Source organism: Corvus moneduloides, chromosome 3 (assembly GCF_009650955.1).
Source record: "Corvus moneduloides isolate bCorMon1 chromosome 3, bCorMon1.pri, whole genome shotgun sequence".
Classification (NCBI taxonomy): domain Eukaryota; kingdom Metazoa; phylum Chordata; class Aves; order Passeriformes; family Corvidae; genus Corvus; species Corvus moneduloides.
Genome location: NC_045478.1, coordinates 48,420,444 through 48,435,716, shown reverse-complemented (window position 1 = coordinate 48,435,716; position 15,273 = coordinate 48,420,444). Strand labels below are relative to the sequence as shown.

At 35.4% G+C, this 15,273-nt stretch overlaps 1 protein-coding gene across 9 annotated transcripts in view; it reads left to right on the top strand.

Annotated features, from left to right (window-relative positions):
* Window positions 1–15,273, top strand: part of LOC116440567 (zinc finger and BTB domain-containing protein 24-like) — a 71,865-nt gene that overhangs the window by 35,481 nt on the left and 21,111 nt on the right. For 7 of the 9 annotated variants that reach the window (XM_032101449.1, XM_032101443.1, XM_032101447.1 and 4 more), the window contains exons 20-28: window positions 923–1,135; window positions 1,708–1,962; window positions 5,529–5,647; window positions 6,860–7,079; window positions 8,277–8,339; window positions 9,128–9,337; window positions 10,235–10,453; window positions 13,134–13,347; window positions 14,159–14,360. In XM_032101449.1, the coding sequence (XP_031957340.1) occupies window positions 923–1,135; window positions 1,708–1,962; window positions 5,529–5,647; window positions 6,860–7,079; window positions 8,277–8,339; window positions 9,128–9,337; window positions 10,235–10,453; window positions 13,134–13,347; window positions 14,159–14,360 (1,715 nt within the window). Of the gene's footprint in view, window positions 1–922; window positions 1,136–1,707; window positions 1,963–5,528; window positions 5,648–6,859; window positions 7,084–8,276; window positions 8,341–9,127; window positions 9,338–10,234; window positions 10,454–13,133; window positions 13,348–14,158; window positions 14,361–15,273 lie in introns of those variants that run through there. The other 2 variants (XM_032101450.1, XM_032101452.1) reach the window with 2 other exon arrangements.

Here is a 15,273-nt window from a genome sequence, read left to right as displayed (position 1 = left end):
TTTTATTGTAATTCCTTTATTTTCGGTTTGAACATAACCTCAGAGAAGGCAGATTTTGCTTGATCCTGATTTTGTTTGAACCAGCTGAAGCCTTCTTACAGAATAAATATTAGCATATACTTCAGGAACACTCACTATACTTCTGTGTTTTGGACAATAGTAGTTGTACTACAGCAAGAGGCTCAAATACCCCCATGCTAATAGAGAGATTCACCTTACCTAGTTTTGCCAGGTGGCAAAGAGGGGTTTTATTAAAGAAACAAATGTGAACTTTGATTTCTGTCAGCTAACAATGATTCTGTGAGCCATCATGTAAACATCAGAAGATGCAGAGTTGTAATGGGAAATCCCCTGTTCCATCTCAGCTATTGATAATTTTCGCATGCCCACTTTAATGAAATTAGAGGTCTAGCTTTGCCTTTCTATTTTCATCCTGTATTGGAAGATTCCCATCCCCAAATTTATCCGTATAGAATATCCATAGACCGTACTAGAGCAGTATTGAATTGATTTTTTAGAAATTAACTTTACTGGATAAGTAATCTGACTTCATAACACCAGCTCTCATTGTATTTTCTGAAGAGGTCTACATTTAAACAGAAAATCAGTTTCAAGAACACAGTAGGAAAAGATTTTATCATAGATACTTCTACCCTAATTTTGGTTCTCAATGGCTAACTACGATATTCATGATATTTCAAATTTAATTCTTTTCTCAGTAATTTTCTTGGACAGTTTGTTTTCTGACTCAGAATCTAAAAAGTGTGTATTTTCATAGACTTATTTTCAGCTTACAAAATGTTTTGAGAATACCATCCTCATTCAATCCTCAGTTAATGTATTTGGCATTATTTAATCTGATCTACTTAATCTAAGTAAACTCCTGAATTCTAAGAGTTTTTAAAAATTTTCATATTTTAAGGATGAAGAAACAACTAAGCAAAAGAAAAGGCACATGGGAGACACAAAACACTTTTGTCCAGTCAGTCTGAAAGAGAACTTTGTCCTCTACCCTGGACTCCAGGAACATGCAGCTAAATATAAAGAAAAGATTTATTACTTTTCAACTTCTGAGTACAGAGATAAATTTTTGAAGAACCCTGAGGAGTATGTGGCTCACAAGGAACCACTACAAGTGAGAATCTTAAAAATTACTTAAAGCAGATAATACAGATTAAAATAACTATTTTCCATTCCCATTTAGATTTGTTTATATTTGCTGGTTTTTTTCTAGGTAACAATATATTAGGCAAGTCCTTGAAGCAAATAAAACACATGGCTTCCCTAGTGATTTTTTAATGTAAATTTAAATTAGCACATTGACTTACTGATGCAAATACAGCAGAAAAGAGAGGAAGATTTTAAAGGCTTACAATAATCTTAAAATGTGTTTAACAAATGACCATATTGGGGTTTTTGTGGGTTTTTTGTAAGTGGAAAAAGGGTAAAAGAACTGAAGACTTACCAGAATTGTCTAATGAAGTTTCATTTTTACCTGCTGATAGTAGGGTAGTAGATTTGTTTGGTGTTTCCTGGGAGCAGGTAGTTTCGTTAGAACAGCAATAGAAAGTCCGTAAAAATTAAAATACAAAATTATGTGACTGTTTTTTATAGAATTTTTACAATGATATTTTTGAAGTGAAAAACAGTAGGGGGGGCACTGTACACTCCAAAATGTTACAGAATATTCCTTTTTTTTTCCTATAGGCTCCTCCTTTACGGGTATGTTTACTTGGGATTCATGGAGCAGGTAAAAGTACTTGTGCACGACAGATAGCAGACAAATTAGGCATTTTCCATATTCAGTTTGAAGAATATCTACAGGAATTGATTTTACCCAAAACTAAAATGAAAGTTGGGCCCTCTTTTGATGAAGATCGCGAAGATGACAATAAAATACCAGAGGAACTGGAAGATTTCTCTCGGACCGTGACTAAAACTGAAACAGAAAAAACCAAACAGGTAATAATAATCTTTTTTACATCCATACACAAAATAATCATTTTCAGTCCAGAATAGGAATTTCCTATAAAATTGTAAAAATTATAAAATTATGTTAAATTAAATACTTGATGAAATTTGGAAATAATAGTTCTTGACAATATTTTCTTACAAATACCACAAACATTCTTCAAAACATTTTCAAGATTTATATACAGTTTTTTTCTAAATAGTAGAGACAGATGCTAAGTGGCCAATGGAAGACCAGCTGAGGGGCAAAAAAATGGTTAAGGTCAGAATAATAACGGGAAGGTATGGTTTCCTTTAAGTGTTTACAATATGCTGGTTCAGTCAAGTGCATGTGTTCCAATTGCACAGGACTTTAAAAATGTTCACTAGCTGTGCTCTTTGCATTCTCTTGGGGCAAAAGGATAGAATGCCTCTACCAGCCCTTAGGTCTGATCATCTCTCAGAAAAAACCACAAATATTCAGCATTAATAACAGGGTAAGCTAGTATTTTTTTAATGCAATAGGTTTCATAACCTGGATTTTAGTGTTTCTTTGCCTGTTGGCAGCAGTTTCAAACCAGAAAAATAAAACAATTCTTGAGTAGCATAAAATATGCCTTGTAGCTTAGCTAAAAAACTGTTTCAAATAGCTGTATATTCGTGATACTTGTAGAATAATTAATGAATGATAACTTTCAGAAAATCAGTTCTTTTTCTTAGTCAGATTGACTACTGGTTTGAAATCCTTACAAATACACATTCTAGATCCTATTTCTTACAGGATGCAATTTCTCGGAAGAAGAAACTTTTACATAAATGTTTATTGGGGAGAGTATTTTGTATTTTCTTTTATTAGGCAGTGACATGTTGGGAGAAAAAAAAATCCACAAGGTTTTAATGCAAATAAATTCTTTAGATAGCAATGGATATGCTAAAATCCTTCATTGTGTGGAGAAGTCTCAACACAGGTACACAGCATATGAATCTTTCAAAAATACGTAGTACAAAGAAACCGAAAATCTACCTCTTGCACAATAGAAATAAGGATTTATCCAATACTCAAAGGTTCAGGAAGAAGTAAGTTTCTGCATCATATTTTAAGAGCCTTTTTTTTAGTGTGTGCTCCTGATACCTGCCAAGTTCCTTCAAGTTACTAGTCATCAAAGATCTTCAAGCACTTCCTACTACAGGATTTAAGGAAGCATGCAGGAGAGGCAGCAGGCTGCAGAGCAGGAGGCATACAGAAACAACACTCAGGCACAGCATTAGGAAGATGAGCACTCAACAGAGGTGGAAACTAGTGAGGGATCTGAAGGGTTGCAAGAAGAATTTATGCAGTGCAACAGCAGCAAAAGATCTAGAAAATATGAGTCTGACCCTGAAACATGGTCTTTGCAAGTACAGTCTAATCTGTGGCCTAGAGGGCTCTGTGTCTAATAGGAAAGCCTGGGTAAAAAATGCTACTACTCAAAACAGGATCAAATTTGAGATCATTTATGTAAACTGGACACATATATGCCAATGGGGTGCACTTGCAGGAGCTGATGAAGCTGCCAAAGGTGCATTCAAGGCCACTCTACTGTCTTGAAAAGTGGAACAAGTCCCTGATAACTGGAAGGTAGTGTTCTGATGAAATAATACAAGAGCAGGTAATACTGGAAGCAAATGCTTCAACACAGATGGAGTACAGATCAAAATCATGGATGTCAGAACAAAAATCCAGGTTTTCATCAAAATCAAAGAGGGGGTTCTTTTGGCTGGTCAAACAATGTGGTCATCACAACCAAAAATATGGCAAGTGTTTCTGGCACTGATGGCTATGGCTGGCTCTCACTCAATTTTTTTTTTTTTTTTTTTTGCATCAATACATGTCTTACACCAAAGCATTTCTGTTAGTATTTTTTCCTTGTCATCTTTATATCTGCTGGGAAACAATCTTCTACTTAGTATTTTTTTTCTCATATTTCTTATAAAGTACTTCATCTGATGGCATGACCTAAGCACAGCTTACAATTTCAGTTCAGTTTAGAAACCCATTCACTGGTCCACACACAAAACTCTAGAGGATAATTTCCAAGGTTGTAGACTTCCCAGGCATTTCTCTGAATATGACTACCACTGGACTGTCTGATTATCCTGTTTTTCACTGACCCACCACCTCTCCAAAATTTCATTAAATTCCGTTTGTATCATTTTCTTTCACTTTGGCACAAGACAGTAGAAGTGTATCTGTCAGAGCTTAAGGTCAGCTATAATGTTCAAAGCAAAACCACTAAAGGCAAACAAAAACATACCATGCAGTCTGGGAAGTTCAGCAAAAAGATACCATCCTGGTTGTTTTAGTGTCAGCCAAGGCCTTCACATCATTGACAGGTCTGGGGAGCAGCCTTTTCCTTCAAATCACTGCTTTGTGGGGTGTTCTCTTTTCTCTACCTGGAATATACATCTCATGCTTCTTTTCTTTTATCGGATACAAATGCCATTCCTACATCTCTTTGGCAGTGGTAATGTCAGTGACACACTTTTATATGTGTTTTACTGTTTTCTCCCACTTCACACATTTCTTTCAAGATGCTTCTGTGTTACAAATCTGGCTACCACTTTGTCTACTTAGGTATCTTCTGTCATACAAACATCTTTTAATATATATACTGTGTCAGGCACTAGAGAAAATATTACACACTACATTAGACCTGTGACTTCCAGCATATTCTCAAGTTATTTTGGCTACATTATCAGAATAGATGGCAGGCATAGAAATTCTTATTCAGACACGGCCTTTGGATATCAGACATGTTTTGATTTTTGATATATGAATTATGTAAACCAATTTAGAGCCACCAATGTATATCGTCTTTTCATTATTTTTTACCACAGTCTGTGTCAAGAAGCCATTCTATGAGAAGTGCATCCTCAACCATATCAGTCTTACAGAGTTACATATTCTGGAAAAAAGCCCAACAGTTTTCCACAAGAATTTAGTAGTTTGATTTGGTATTTGAATACTCTGCATTTTACTAGTCATTAATACTGCTTGATTGTTCTTTAGAACAATCCTCTATGTCTGGTATCTGTTCTTATGCCTATACCAAATAACCTTACATATCCTTTTTTAACTTTTTTTTTTATTCCATCCGAATATAATAGTTGCTTTTAAAAAGTGAAAAAACATTCTGATGTAGTACAAGTAATCTTCCAGCATGGGAACAGGTATAGCCAAGTGGAAAACTGCTTGTAGGCAATTAGGAGAAACTCTGCTCATTTCAGTTTCTATTCCTCTGAATTGAGCATATGTATAATTAAATACTTAACAGTTGTGCTTGATTTTAGGTTTCATTAAAAATCATACAGCAGCAGTTGCCCTAAGTTTAGGGAACTACCTAAAATATATAATGTAGTATGATGCAATATGGCAAATGAGTTTATTTCTGCTGGTTTAAGTCAAATGAAGATGGTACCTTAGCCAAAAAAACAATAGATGTGTCAAGTATATACTTCTTTCTGGTTTTGGTTGGTTGGTTTGTTTTGTTTTTTGGTTGGGTTTTTTTTCATTTTTGGTGGATTTTCTTTACATAAAGGAAGTGGAATTAACTGATGAGGAAGAGGCAATCAAAGCAAATCTAATGGATAACATGGAACTGCCTCCAAAAGTTCTTGATAAGATTGTTCCTGACTGGTGGAAGAAAGAGCCATTCCGGTAACTGTAATTAGATTCTCTCTCTCTTTAATTAATCTTAGGAAGTATATCATCCATTGTGTCCGCAATTGTAAACAACTATTGCAGAGATTATTTCAATGCTCATGTACTTTTTATGAGTAATGACCTACCTGTCAGTCTTGGTTTTGTTGTACTATTTTGATTGATAATTTGACAGTAATATCATGTTTCATATGCTGCACACAGGATTGGACAAAAGTACTTGGCACACCTGAATAGAATTAAATCTTTTAAACAGCTGGGTAGTTTTCACGGTCTTACAGGATAGATACATAAACAAACTTTTCTGGTTTTATGTAATTTCTGTCCTGACTACAGATAGGGGACAATGGTTCTCTACACAGTGTGAAAACAGCTCCCTGTTTTAGGAAAAAAAGAATGCACCAAAATTTCCCAGCATTACACATGATGTTGTAATATATTGTACTATATTATATCACATTACAATACATTACACTACTAAACTATACTATGTTATACTCTTCTTCCCCACAGCCTCCAGGGCTTTCTGTTCTTCCCTCCACTCCCACTTCTTGCAGCTTCTTTGGTTTTCTGCAATTTTACAATGTATCCTATTAAAGTCTAAAGTAATAGAAATAAATATTAACTTCTTATCAACACAACACTCAGCCTAACATAACTACTCACCTTACTTGAAATTGTAAGAGCTCTAATAAGCCATAGAGCTTTCCAGGTATAACTGACTTGTTTTTAACATCTGCAGGAAGAAAAATATAAGTCATGCTGAGTGGCAAATTTCTCAACCTATAATAGAGAAGAAACATAAATTTTCAGACACAAGCTTTCTTTGGCAGTCATTACCAGAAAAGTGTTTGGGACACCTTCTATTTTTTGAGAGCAGTGCTTAAGAAGTATTGTTTTTAGAGTCACACAAACAAGTCTGAGGACATGATTTATTTTGGGTTTTTTAAGTTCTTTTAAAATATTTAAGCATTGCACATTAAAACCTCAGAAGAAATTAATTTGTAAGTACACTAATAAAAATACATCGTGAAATATCAGTTTTGCAATGTTAAAAGATACCAGCTGAAAGAATTTTTTTTAATTTTACTCCTAACATATGCATTTAATATGGGAGGGTTTGTGGGTTTTTTTCCAAATAATTACATGTTCACTGTGTTGCACTTTAAACTACACTGTGTAATGATAAATGTCTTATTTTCCAATTAGGTCCACAGGCTTTATACTGGATGGCTTCCCTCGTACTTCAGATGAAGCCAGATATTTGTCAGAACGAGGACTCTGTCCTGATGTTGCAGTTTATATTCAAGTAGAAGAAGATGACATTCTTGACCGTCTTTTGCCTCTACGTCTGAAAAAATGGAAAGACAGACGGCGTAAAAAAAAGGAATATAAAAAGAAGCTGAAGGAACTAAAAGCAAAAAAAAGGGTAAGTTTTCAGCCCTACATAGTTTTTTTTTGTTGTTTCTACAGGAGAGGTATAAACACAGATTCTGAAACTCCCAAAGCTGTGAAGAGCACACAGAGTAACAGATATCTGAGCCAGGAGCCACAGCCTATTCATTCACAGCATTCCTAGGCTTACCAGAGGAACCAAAATAATTTAGGGCTCCTTTCCTCTTGTAGGCAATTAATTTATGCAGGAGTTTGGGCATCTCGCAGCCCAAGATAAGCAGCTGTGCTGCCAGAGAAGTGGCAGTCTGACAGAATCTGGGAAGTCCAGGAAAAAAGGCAGCTAGATGGAGGGAGTGAATATGGTGATAAAAAAGTCCAATAGACAGTTCATGCACTGTAATGTTGTTGCATCCCAGATTCCCTGAGCATGTGCTGTTGAGTTGATCAGCATCTCCCGTAGGCTGACTTCACTACTGTACGGGGGGTGTGTCTGTGTTCCCAACTCTGATACTCTGCGCAGGAATGTAGGAACTCTAAGCCACATTCTCAGTGCTGTTGCAGCTGCTCTGTGTCCCATTCAAATGAAGCTGTGCCTACTACTGAACAGGTTACAAATTGGTTGAGGTAACCCGAAGCCTCTATGCAGACATTTGCAATTGGCACATGTAATATATTCAAGGCTCCTAACTTTCTGTAAAAGTGAGATAAAGTACTTCACATGTAAGATCAGAAAAGGTCTGAGCATAATTACTACAGAGCAGCTGACACACAGGAGTTTAGGACAGCAGAATTTGGGCCAGGACTCATACAATACCATTAATATCCTTAAACAGTCAAAGGGAACACCACACATTTGCTACCATACTCAGTCACCCCTTTGCTAAATGGCAAAAATCACCTATAAATTTAGAAACTCTGTAGTTTACCAATAAACCTATTACTTTATTTTCAGTGTGGTAAGAATCAGTCTTTCTTTTTCCTCTAATCTCCATCTCAGAATCTGCAAAATTACCTTTACTAAAGTATACTTACATGTTTGCCTAGTAGAGGCATATATCTGGTCAGCAACATTTCAAACTCTAGGTAGTATTTTTTAACATTAGAACCAACTGGAAACAGAATTTTAAGGTGGAAAGAACAGTGTTAATTATAGGTTACATTACCAATTTTCAGAGCGGAGCTTTTATTAGGAAGTATCATCAGTCTTCTTACATCTTTTTTTCATTAACAGAATGAGAAGATTGCCAGAAGAAGGGAAGAACTTTTAGCAGAGCGACAAAAAAAGAAGCAAGAGGTAAGAAAACAACCTAATAAGAAAGTTTTAAAATTGAAGTGTTTGCATTCATACCATAGAAATTTCTAGAGCTTTTAGTCACAGACTTCAGGACAATTTAGAACAGTAAAATTATGATAGACTGTGAGAAGCTTCTACTTTCAAAAATAATTTTATATTATGTTTGAATTGCTTTAGAAACTATCGATTCATGAAGACTAAAAATGATTTTAAAACAATTCTCAATATGTGCTTCAATTCAGGAAAATACTTATGAATGTGTTTAATGTATCTAATTTGTAAGCATAAGGGTAGCCCCACTAACTGAAATTAGGCATGTGCCTTTAAGTATACTGTCAAATCCATGGTTAATCCAGAATAGGACTGTACCAGGATTTCTGCCCAAAGTCAATTACATAATATATTTATAAATGTATTCAGGTACTACTTGACTGCTCATGATATCCTGTCAGCTACACTTTCATCAAACATGACAAAGTCCTGTCCAACTACAATACTGTGTATGAAAAAACACTCCTCTTATCAAAGCTGCAGTGTAGCTCCTCAGGCTTTTTAAGTATTCTTGGAACTGATACAATGGTTCATTGTATGCACTATGCAATACTTCTGTATTTTCTTCTGAAATAAGATTCTAGTATTTACTAGATTTTTGCTTATGATAAAGGATATCCCAAAATGAGGTTTTGTTGAATTAATGGCTTTTCTAATTAAAAAAGAGACAAGAATACCATATGTTCTATATGTTCTGTTTCATAGACATGAAACAACAAAATATTTTGTCTTTATAGGCTTTAGCAAATAAGGAGAATGATGAAGCTACTGAGGAGGAGGAGGAGGAGAATGAAGATATTGAAGCTATACTTGCAGAAGAGTTTGAAGAAGATGATGAAGAGGAAGAACCAGAAGAAGAAGAAAATGAAGAAGATGCTGTTGAGCGCATGCAAAATGAAATTTCAGAAAAGTTTGAATCAGAAGTAGAGATATTACAAAGTGTGCAGGTACTGATACCACTGCTTATTTTGTTAAATTATATGATCACATGAAGAATTTCCATATTTATTGGTCACATTTAAAAATTATAGTGCTTAAATAACGGTGCTGCTTTATTCATGATCTAAGTATGTGAACAAGATGAAGACTGTACTGAGAAGGTATAGACTTTAAAGAGTATATAATTTGTATGACTAATATGGTAGAGAAAAAAAAAAGGAAGCTTTTGGGTAGACCTGTCCAGTCTTGGTGTCATTTTGTTTTTGATAAGTCAGTTGACACAGGCAACCAAACTAGAGAGTTGTTAAATGTATGAACAGTATGTAAAAATAATTTTTGAGGCAAAATTCTTACTAGATGGCTCTATTTTTTAATTCAGTTCCTAGTTGTTGGTGATGAAACCAAATGTAAAGAAAAAATCCAAATCTAATCTTGGTTAAGATGCCAGGTGTTTGGCACCGTTCCCACACCTAGTAACAATTTTCTTGAAATCAGTGCAGTTGCCTATGGCGAGGTAACCTCATCTAACACTAGATATCTGCTATGCTAATGCCACATCTAAGGCAGTAGGTAGATTGGTGGCATTTGTTTATTATCTACTAAGTATCTCACTTCAGAAATACACTAATAATGATTTAGAAGAAGCTCTATCCACTGACCAGAGAGAAGGTTTACAAAACCAGATAATAATATAAAATTGTAGCAGCGTGACACTTAATATAGAAGTTTAAACTTCAGTGGGCAGGAAGAACAATTCCCATCTCAAACCAAATTTTGCTGATTTATTTTGACTGAGAACATGCTTAGGAAATCCTTGATAGTTCACAGAAAATCTTGCCATCAGTCTTTATTAAAAATCTGATTGCATTTATGATTCTAATATTTCATTATGTTTTCATAACCAGGAAGAACTTGAGAAGTTATTAATACCACCAGTTGAGATCAATGGAGGACGGAAGCCTCACGTTGTGTGCTACCAAATGTACAGGAAGCTGAAATCTCTAGTGGAAAACCGCAGAAGCATTTTTGAGAAATGTTACCCAATAAGTCTGCCACTTGCACAGAAGATGCTAGTTTTCTCATATAAATTACTAAGTTCTTTTGGTCAGTGGGATCCAGTCAAGGTAATGTTCTTAAATGGCTCAAGAATGTTTTCAAGAGTTGGGACTTTTTAAAAATGTATTTCACATTAAAAAGATGTTACCAAACAGTAGCCACTAATACCAGAAATATTTGATGAAAATTACATTACTGAATCAAAATGACACCATGGAATATACACAAATTACAGCAAGCATTGGCAATAAAAGGTGTTGATCTTTTCAGTGTTGCAGCTAATTTAAGGCTGAGAGGCATTTAGTGAAATTTGTTAGGCTTTCATTGGTGACATGATTAAAGGTGGCATTGAATCAGAAAGAAATGCCTAACTCTTAATGATACACAGGACAACAGAGAAGGTCTTAAAGCCTTCTAGTAGTAATGAGAACAAACTGAAAGGATTTGGAGTATGAATTTGTAAGAAGCCCCACACACAAGGGCCACCAAACCTAGTAGTGGCAAAAAATGTTAGATGTATGTAATTCATCAGCAATAATTCTTGTCAAAATTTACAAATCTTGAAGAGCAACAAATCTATTTCCATGGTATTTTACTAGACATCTGGAAAGTTGAGATCAGAAAGTACTCACCTCTATCCCCAAAAGTGGGCTGATACAATCTTTCAGGTAGGAAATTAAATGTTCACAGGTAATTCTTTTGGTTTAAAGCTAGAAATAAAAGCAGATTGGCTTGTGAATAAATAAAAAATAAAAAGGAGGATCCATTAACAAAAAGTCCAGTGAACAACAGAAAGCAGGAAGGCCCTGAAAGAAACATACTTTGGCCTTCATTTTACTATGCCAATTAATCAAACTATTTTATTCCATTTTGTATAGCATTATGTTGGGTCTTCACCTGTTCTAGATCACATTCGTCTCTGTTTAACCTTAGGATCAAAATCTTCATTCTTTTCCATGGCTGCATCAATTGCATCTAATAATCTAGGGACATACTAATAGAAGCACATATGTCTACACTTAGGTCATTTCCAACTACTGAACCACAGTTTATGTGCTTAATTGCAATTAGTCTCTACACTCTAGTCCTTGCACTTTGTTCTGTCAGATTTCACTACATTTTTGTATTCTATTTCTCCAATCCATTCCTTTATACAGTGTTTTTTACCAATCAAAAAGTACAATTCAGTTAGAAGAAAGAAATTATAGGAAGCTACTGGATAGAAGAGTGGTGTGCCGACAGTGAAAATGTACAAGCTGATAAAAATGGAAGGGAAATAGGATAATTTTGAGGGCATTTTAGGATAATAATAGAAATTATAAAATTGATTACAGACTGGAAGTTTTGGGGTAGAAAAGCAGATTGAATATATGCGAGTTACTTTCAGATTAAATTTGGGGGTGGAGGGGAAGTAGTTGTGCAACTGATTAGATAATCAGAGAATAAACATTATGAGCTGTGGGAGGAATGGAAGCAGATATGCAGTAGAACAGACTCATGAAATCCCATAAATTGTGGGCAAGCACCCTGAAATGACTTGATGTCAGAATAGGAACCTAAGGATGTGATAAGAGTCTGGCAGGACAATGCCACACAGTAGAACAGTCCCATCTCTAGCTGTAATAACCAGACCAAACTTACTGACTCATTCGAAGAGTACTAATAGATTTTTGAGTATGGTTTTCCTTGACAAGAAGTTGAGTTGGCTCTTCCCCATTATTTGATACATATGCATTAAACTACTGGGGTTTTTTCCTTAATATATTTCAGTGTGCTCAATACAGAGTCAGATTTACTGGACTATTTTTGCCAGGTTCTACCCTGGAGGAAAAAACTTTTTAAAAAATGGTAATTTTCTCCACCTTCCCTTTTTTTGTTGAAGGAAGGCCAATGTTACACATTACTCAGTAAGAATTACACTTCTGAGTCCCTTCAGAACAGCAAGGTGAATGCCATCTGGTCTGGGCAATTTTTTCTACGTATGTTGATATTTTGTTTTAAAGCATCTTTTATTGGCACTTTAAGGCAGTTCTTCCAAGAAGGGCTGCAAGAGGGACATGACTAAGTTCTTCCTTAGAGAAGAGTGGTGCAAGGAATTAATCTGGCATGACTCCAGTGACTATTTCTGCCAATTGCATCTCTTGGATGTCAATGATCCATCAACACTGCAGAGTTCTTAGTGGGCTGTCTGATGTGTTTGAAAAGATTTCATCAGCAGCGCATGTATTTTTCCATTCGCTTTTTTGGCTTACCTTGTTGTGGTTTTTCACTCGACCATAATGTAAGTATTGATATTCTTTTATGTCTTCTTCATTTGTACATGACTTCTGGTGAATACAATATTCTCAGTGTATTTTCTACTGTCAGGCAGGTAGGTGGGTTTAATTCAGTGAGAAATAAAATTATTCTCTTTATTCTTTGAAAATTCATAAAAGTATTATGGTAAACTTCTCTGACTATACTATCTAGACAGCCATAAAGTGCTATGGTACCACCTACTGGAAATAACGAGTATTCTTTCTGTCTTCAATGTTTATTTCATCTTTTTGAACAAGAAGTGCAGGTATGGAAGTTTCTCAGACTTGAACAAAATATTATATCCATATGTATAAATTTCAGAATGCTTTGATGGTTTGTCTCATATGGTTGGTACTCCTCTACCTGCCTGTAAAGCCACTTCTCTTGGATGGAGGAAGAAGAAGCTTTGTCAAACCTAATTAACTGATTCTCATTTTGTATATTCTACAGCTAAGCAAAGGAGATGTGATCAAGCCACAACAAAGGCATGGAAATGCAGTCTTTCCAGTAATCCATCGGCAATATATTTATTTCTTGTCAAGTAAAGAAAATAAAGAAACATTTATGACAAATCCCATCAGGTATATTTGTCAGCCGAAACCTAAGCAATCTGTGCCAGTAAAAATTGCAATTGTGGGACCTCCAAAATCTGGAAAGACTACAGGTATGTGCAGTTATCTATAAAGCAAAACATTATTTAATGACTGAAGGTGTATCTGTCCTTACTGTTATTAAAAATCATAAACCATTAATACTGCTGCTTTTCTTGCTGAACACAGATTCTTTTAGTTACATTCTCTAGTGTCTCATTTGACAGTCTGATACTTATGCATTGTCCGTCTGAATTTATCCCAGGTCCTTAAGATGTTAGTGACCTGGACTTGCACTTGGAAAAACTGGACTTAACACTATTTATACCCCTTGTAATATTTATTATTATTTTCTAATTGTTTCTTATTTTTTTCAGTCAATATGAGCTAATGTAGAATGGAGAAATACTCCTAGGATCAAGGACGAAGACCCCAAACTCCCCACTCCCCAGTCTGTTTCCAAATTTCTAGATTAAAAAAACACCCTAGATTTCCATCCTTCTCCCTTCCCCTTCCTCCTCCATGACTCTGTCAATCCACATGTATCTGCCTTTTACTGGAGGAGGAAATTAATTTTAAACCATAGTTTAATGATTAGAATAGGATGTTAGGAAGAAAAGAGACAGGTTCAAATTATCTCATATTTAGGATGAAATTTTGCCATATTTCCCATTTCCTGGATAAATTATGTCACTGATGGGCTGTTCTGTAAAAGGAGCAGCAGTGGAAGCATTTTTTCTAACACACTGTAATAATATTGACTGTATCTGCTGAGGTTTGTGATAAACTGAATAGTGTTGGTGCACTGGACATGCCCTGTGCATATGCCAGATTGTGATGTTGCTAACCTTAAAAGTTGTGACTTGAAATCAAAATATTTTGCAGTTGCCCAGAAACTTGTGAGTGTTTATGGATTCCTGCGCCTGTCCTTAGGAGATGCCATCCGGTTTGTGATAAACAACCAGCCAGAGAGCGAGCTGGCTCTTAAGGTAAAGTCCCACCTTCTCCAAGGACTCACCGTACCTGATGAATTGGCTATCCAGGCTCTAGATGTGGCTCTGCTAAATCACATGGACAATGCTACTGGGTAAGAATCTTCTTGGGGTTTTGGGGTTTTCTGCAAGACATGCCAGTCCCTTCACAGGCATGGATTCCCATGTTATCGCTGTAAAACAATTTCACTAAAACACACCAGTGGTTTCTGCATTAAGAAAATAATCTGTACAAAAGGAGATTTTTTACTCTTGCTCTGGGAAATGAGACTGAAGCATAATTTGCTGCAATTTTCAAGCAACCATATTCCAGTAAATCCAAGTAATATACTTTATGACAGTTACTTTTATTTCAGTCAATAAGCCAGTATCTTCTGCTATCCTTTGAGAACCACCATTTGGTCTCTTTCCCACCAACTCCAGAACCAAGCTGGACACACCTGATTCTCTCTGATCATGGAAGCTGGTTCAAGTTTTTTCTGGTTTTGTTAACAACTGAAGTTATTAAGGAGGAATTGAAACCAGTGGGTCTTTCCACCTCATTCATATGTGATCCTAGGCTCTTTCTCCACCACTCAAACACCTTTGAAACTGGGCAGACTTAAAAAGCTTTATCATCAGTATTTCAGGACATTCAACTCCTCTCCCCAAAAAGGAGAATTGTTACAGAGAATGGCAATTCTGCAATAATATCTGAAAATTATTTGTGCTTGAGATTAGAATTCTTTCATCTTCTCTTTCATGTTAAATCCTGGAATATTGTTTCCGTGTATTTTGTTCCAGTATTGCCTAATATGTGAAAAGCATTTCTTCTTCAATATGATTTTAAAAACTCTTCAAATACTGTAGTAAATCATTTTACTTACCACTTTAAAAAATGCTCCTCCCAATCTACATGGAGACTTCTCAAAGTAAAAATGATATTTCTGAATGATTGATGTGTCAGAATTTTAAAGTACACCATTTGTTTAAGTCACAGCCATCAACTTATCTTTTGCCCTTTGTGCA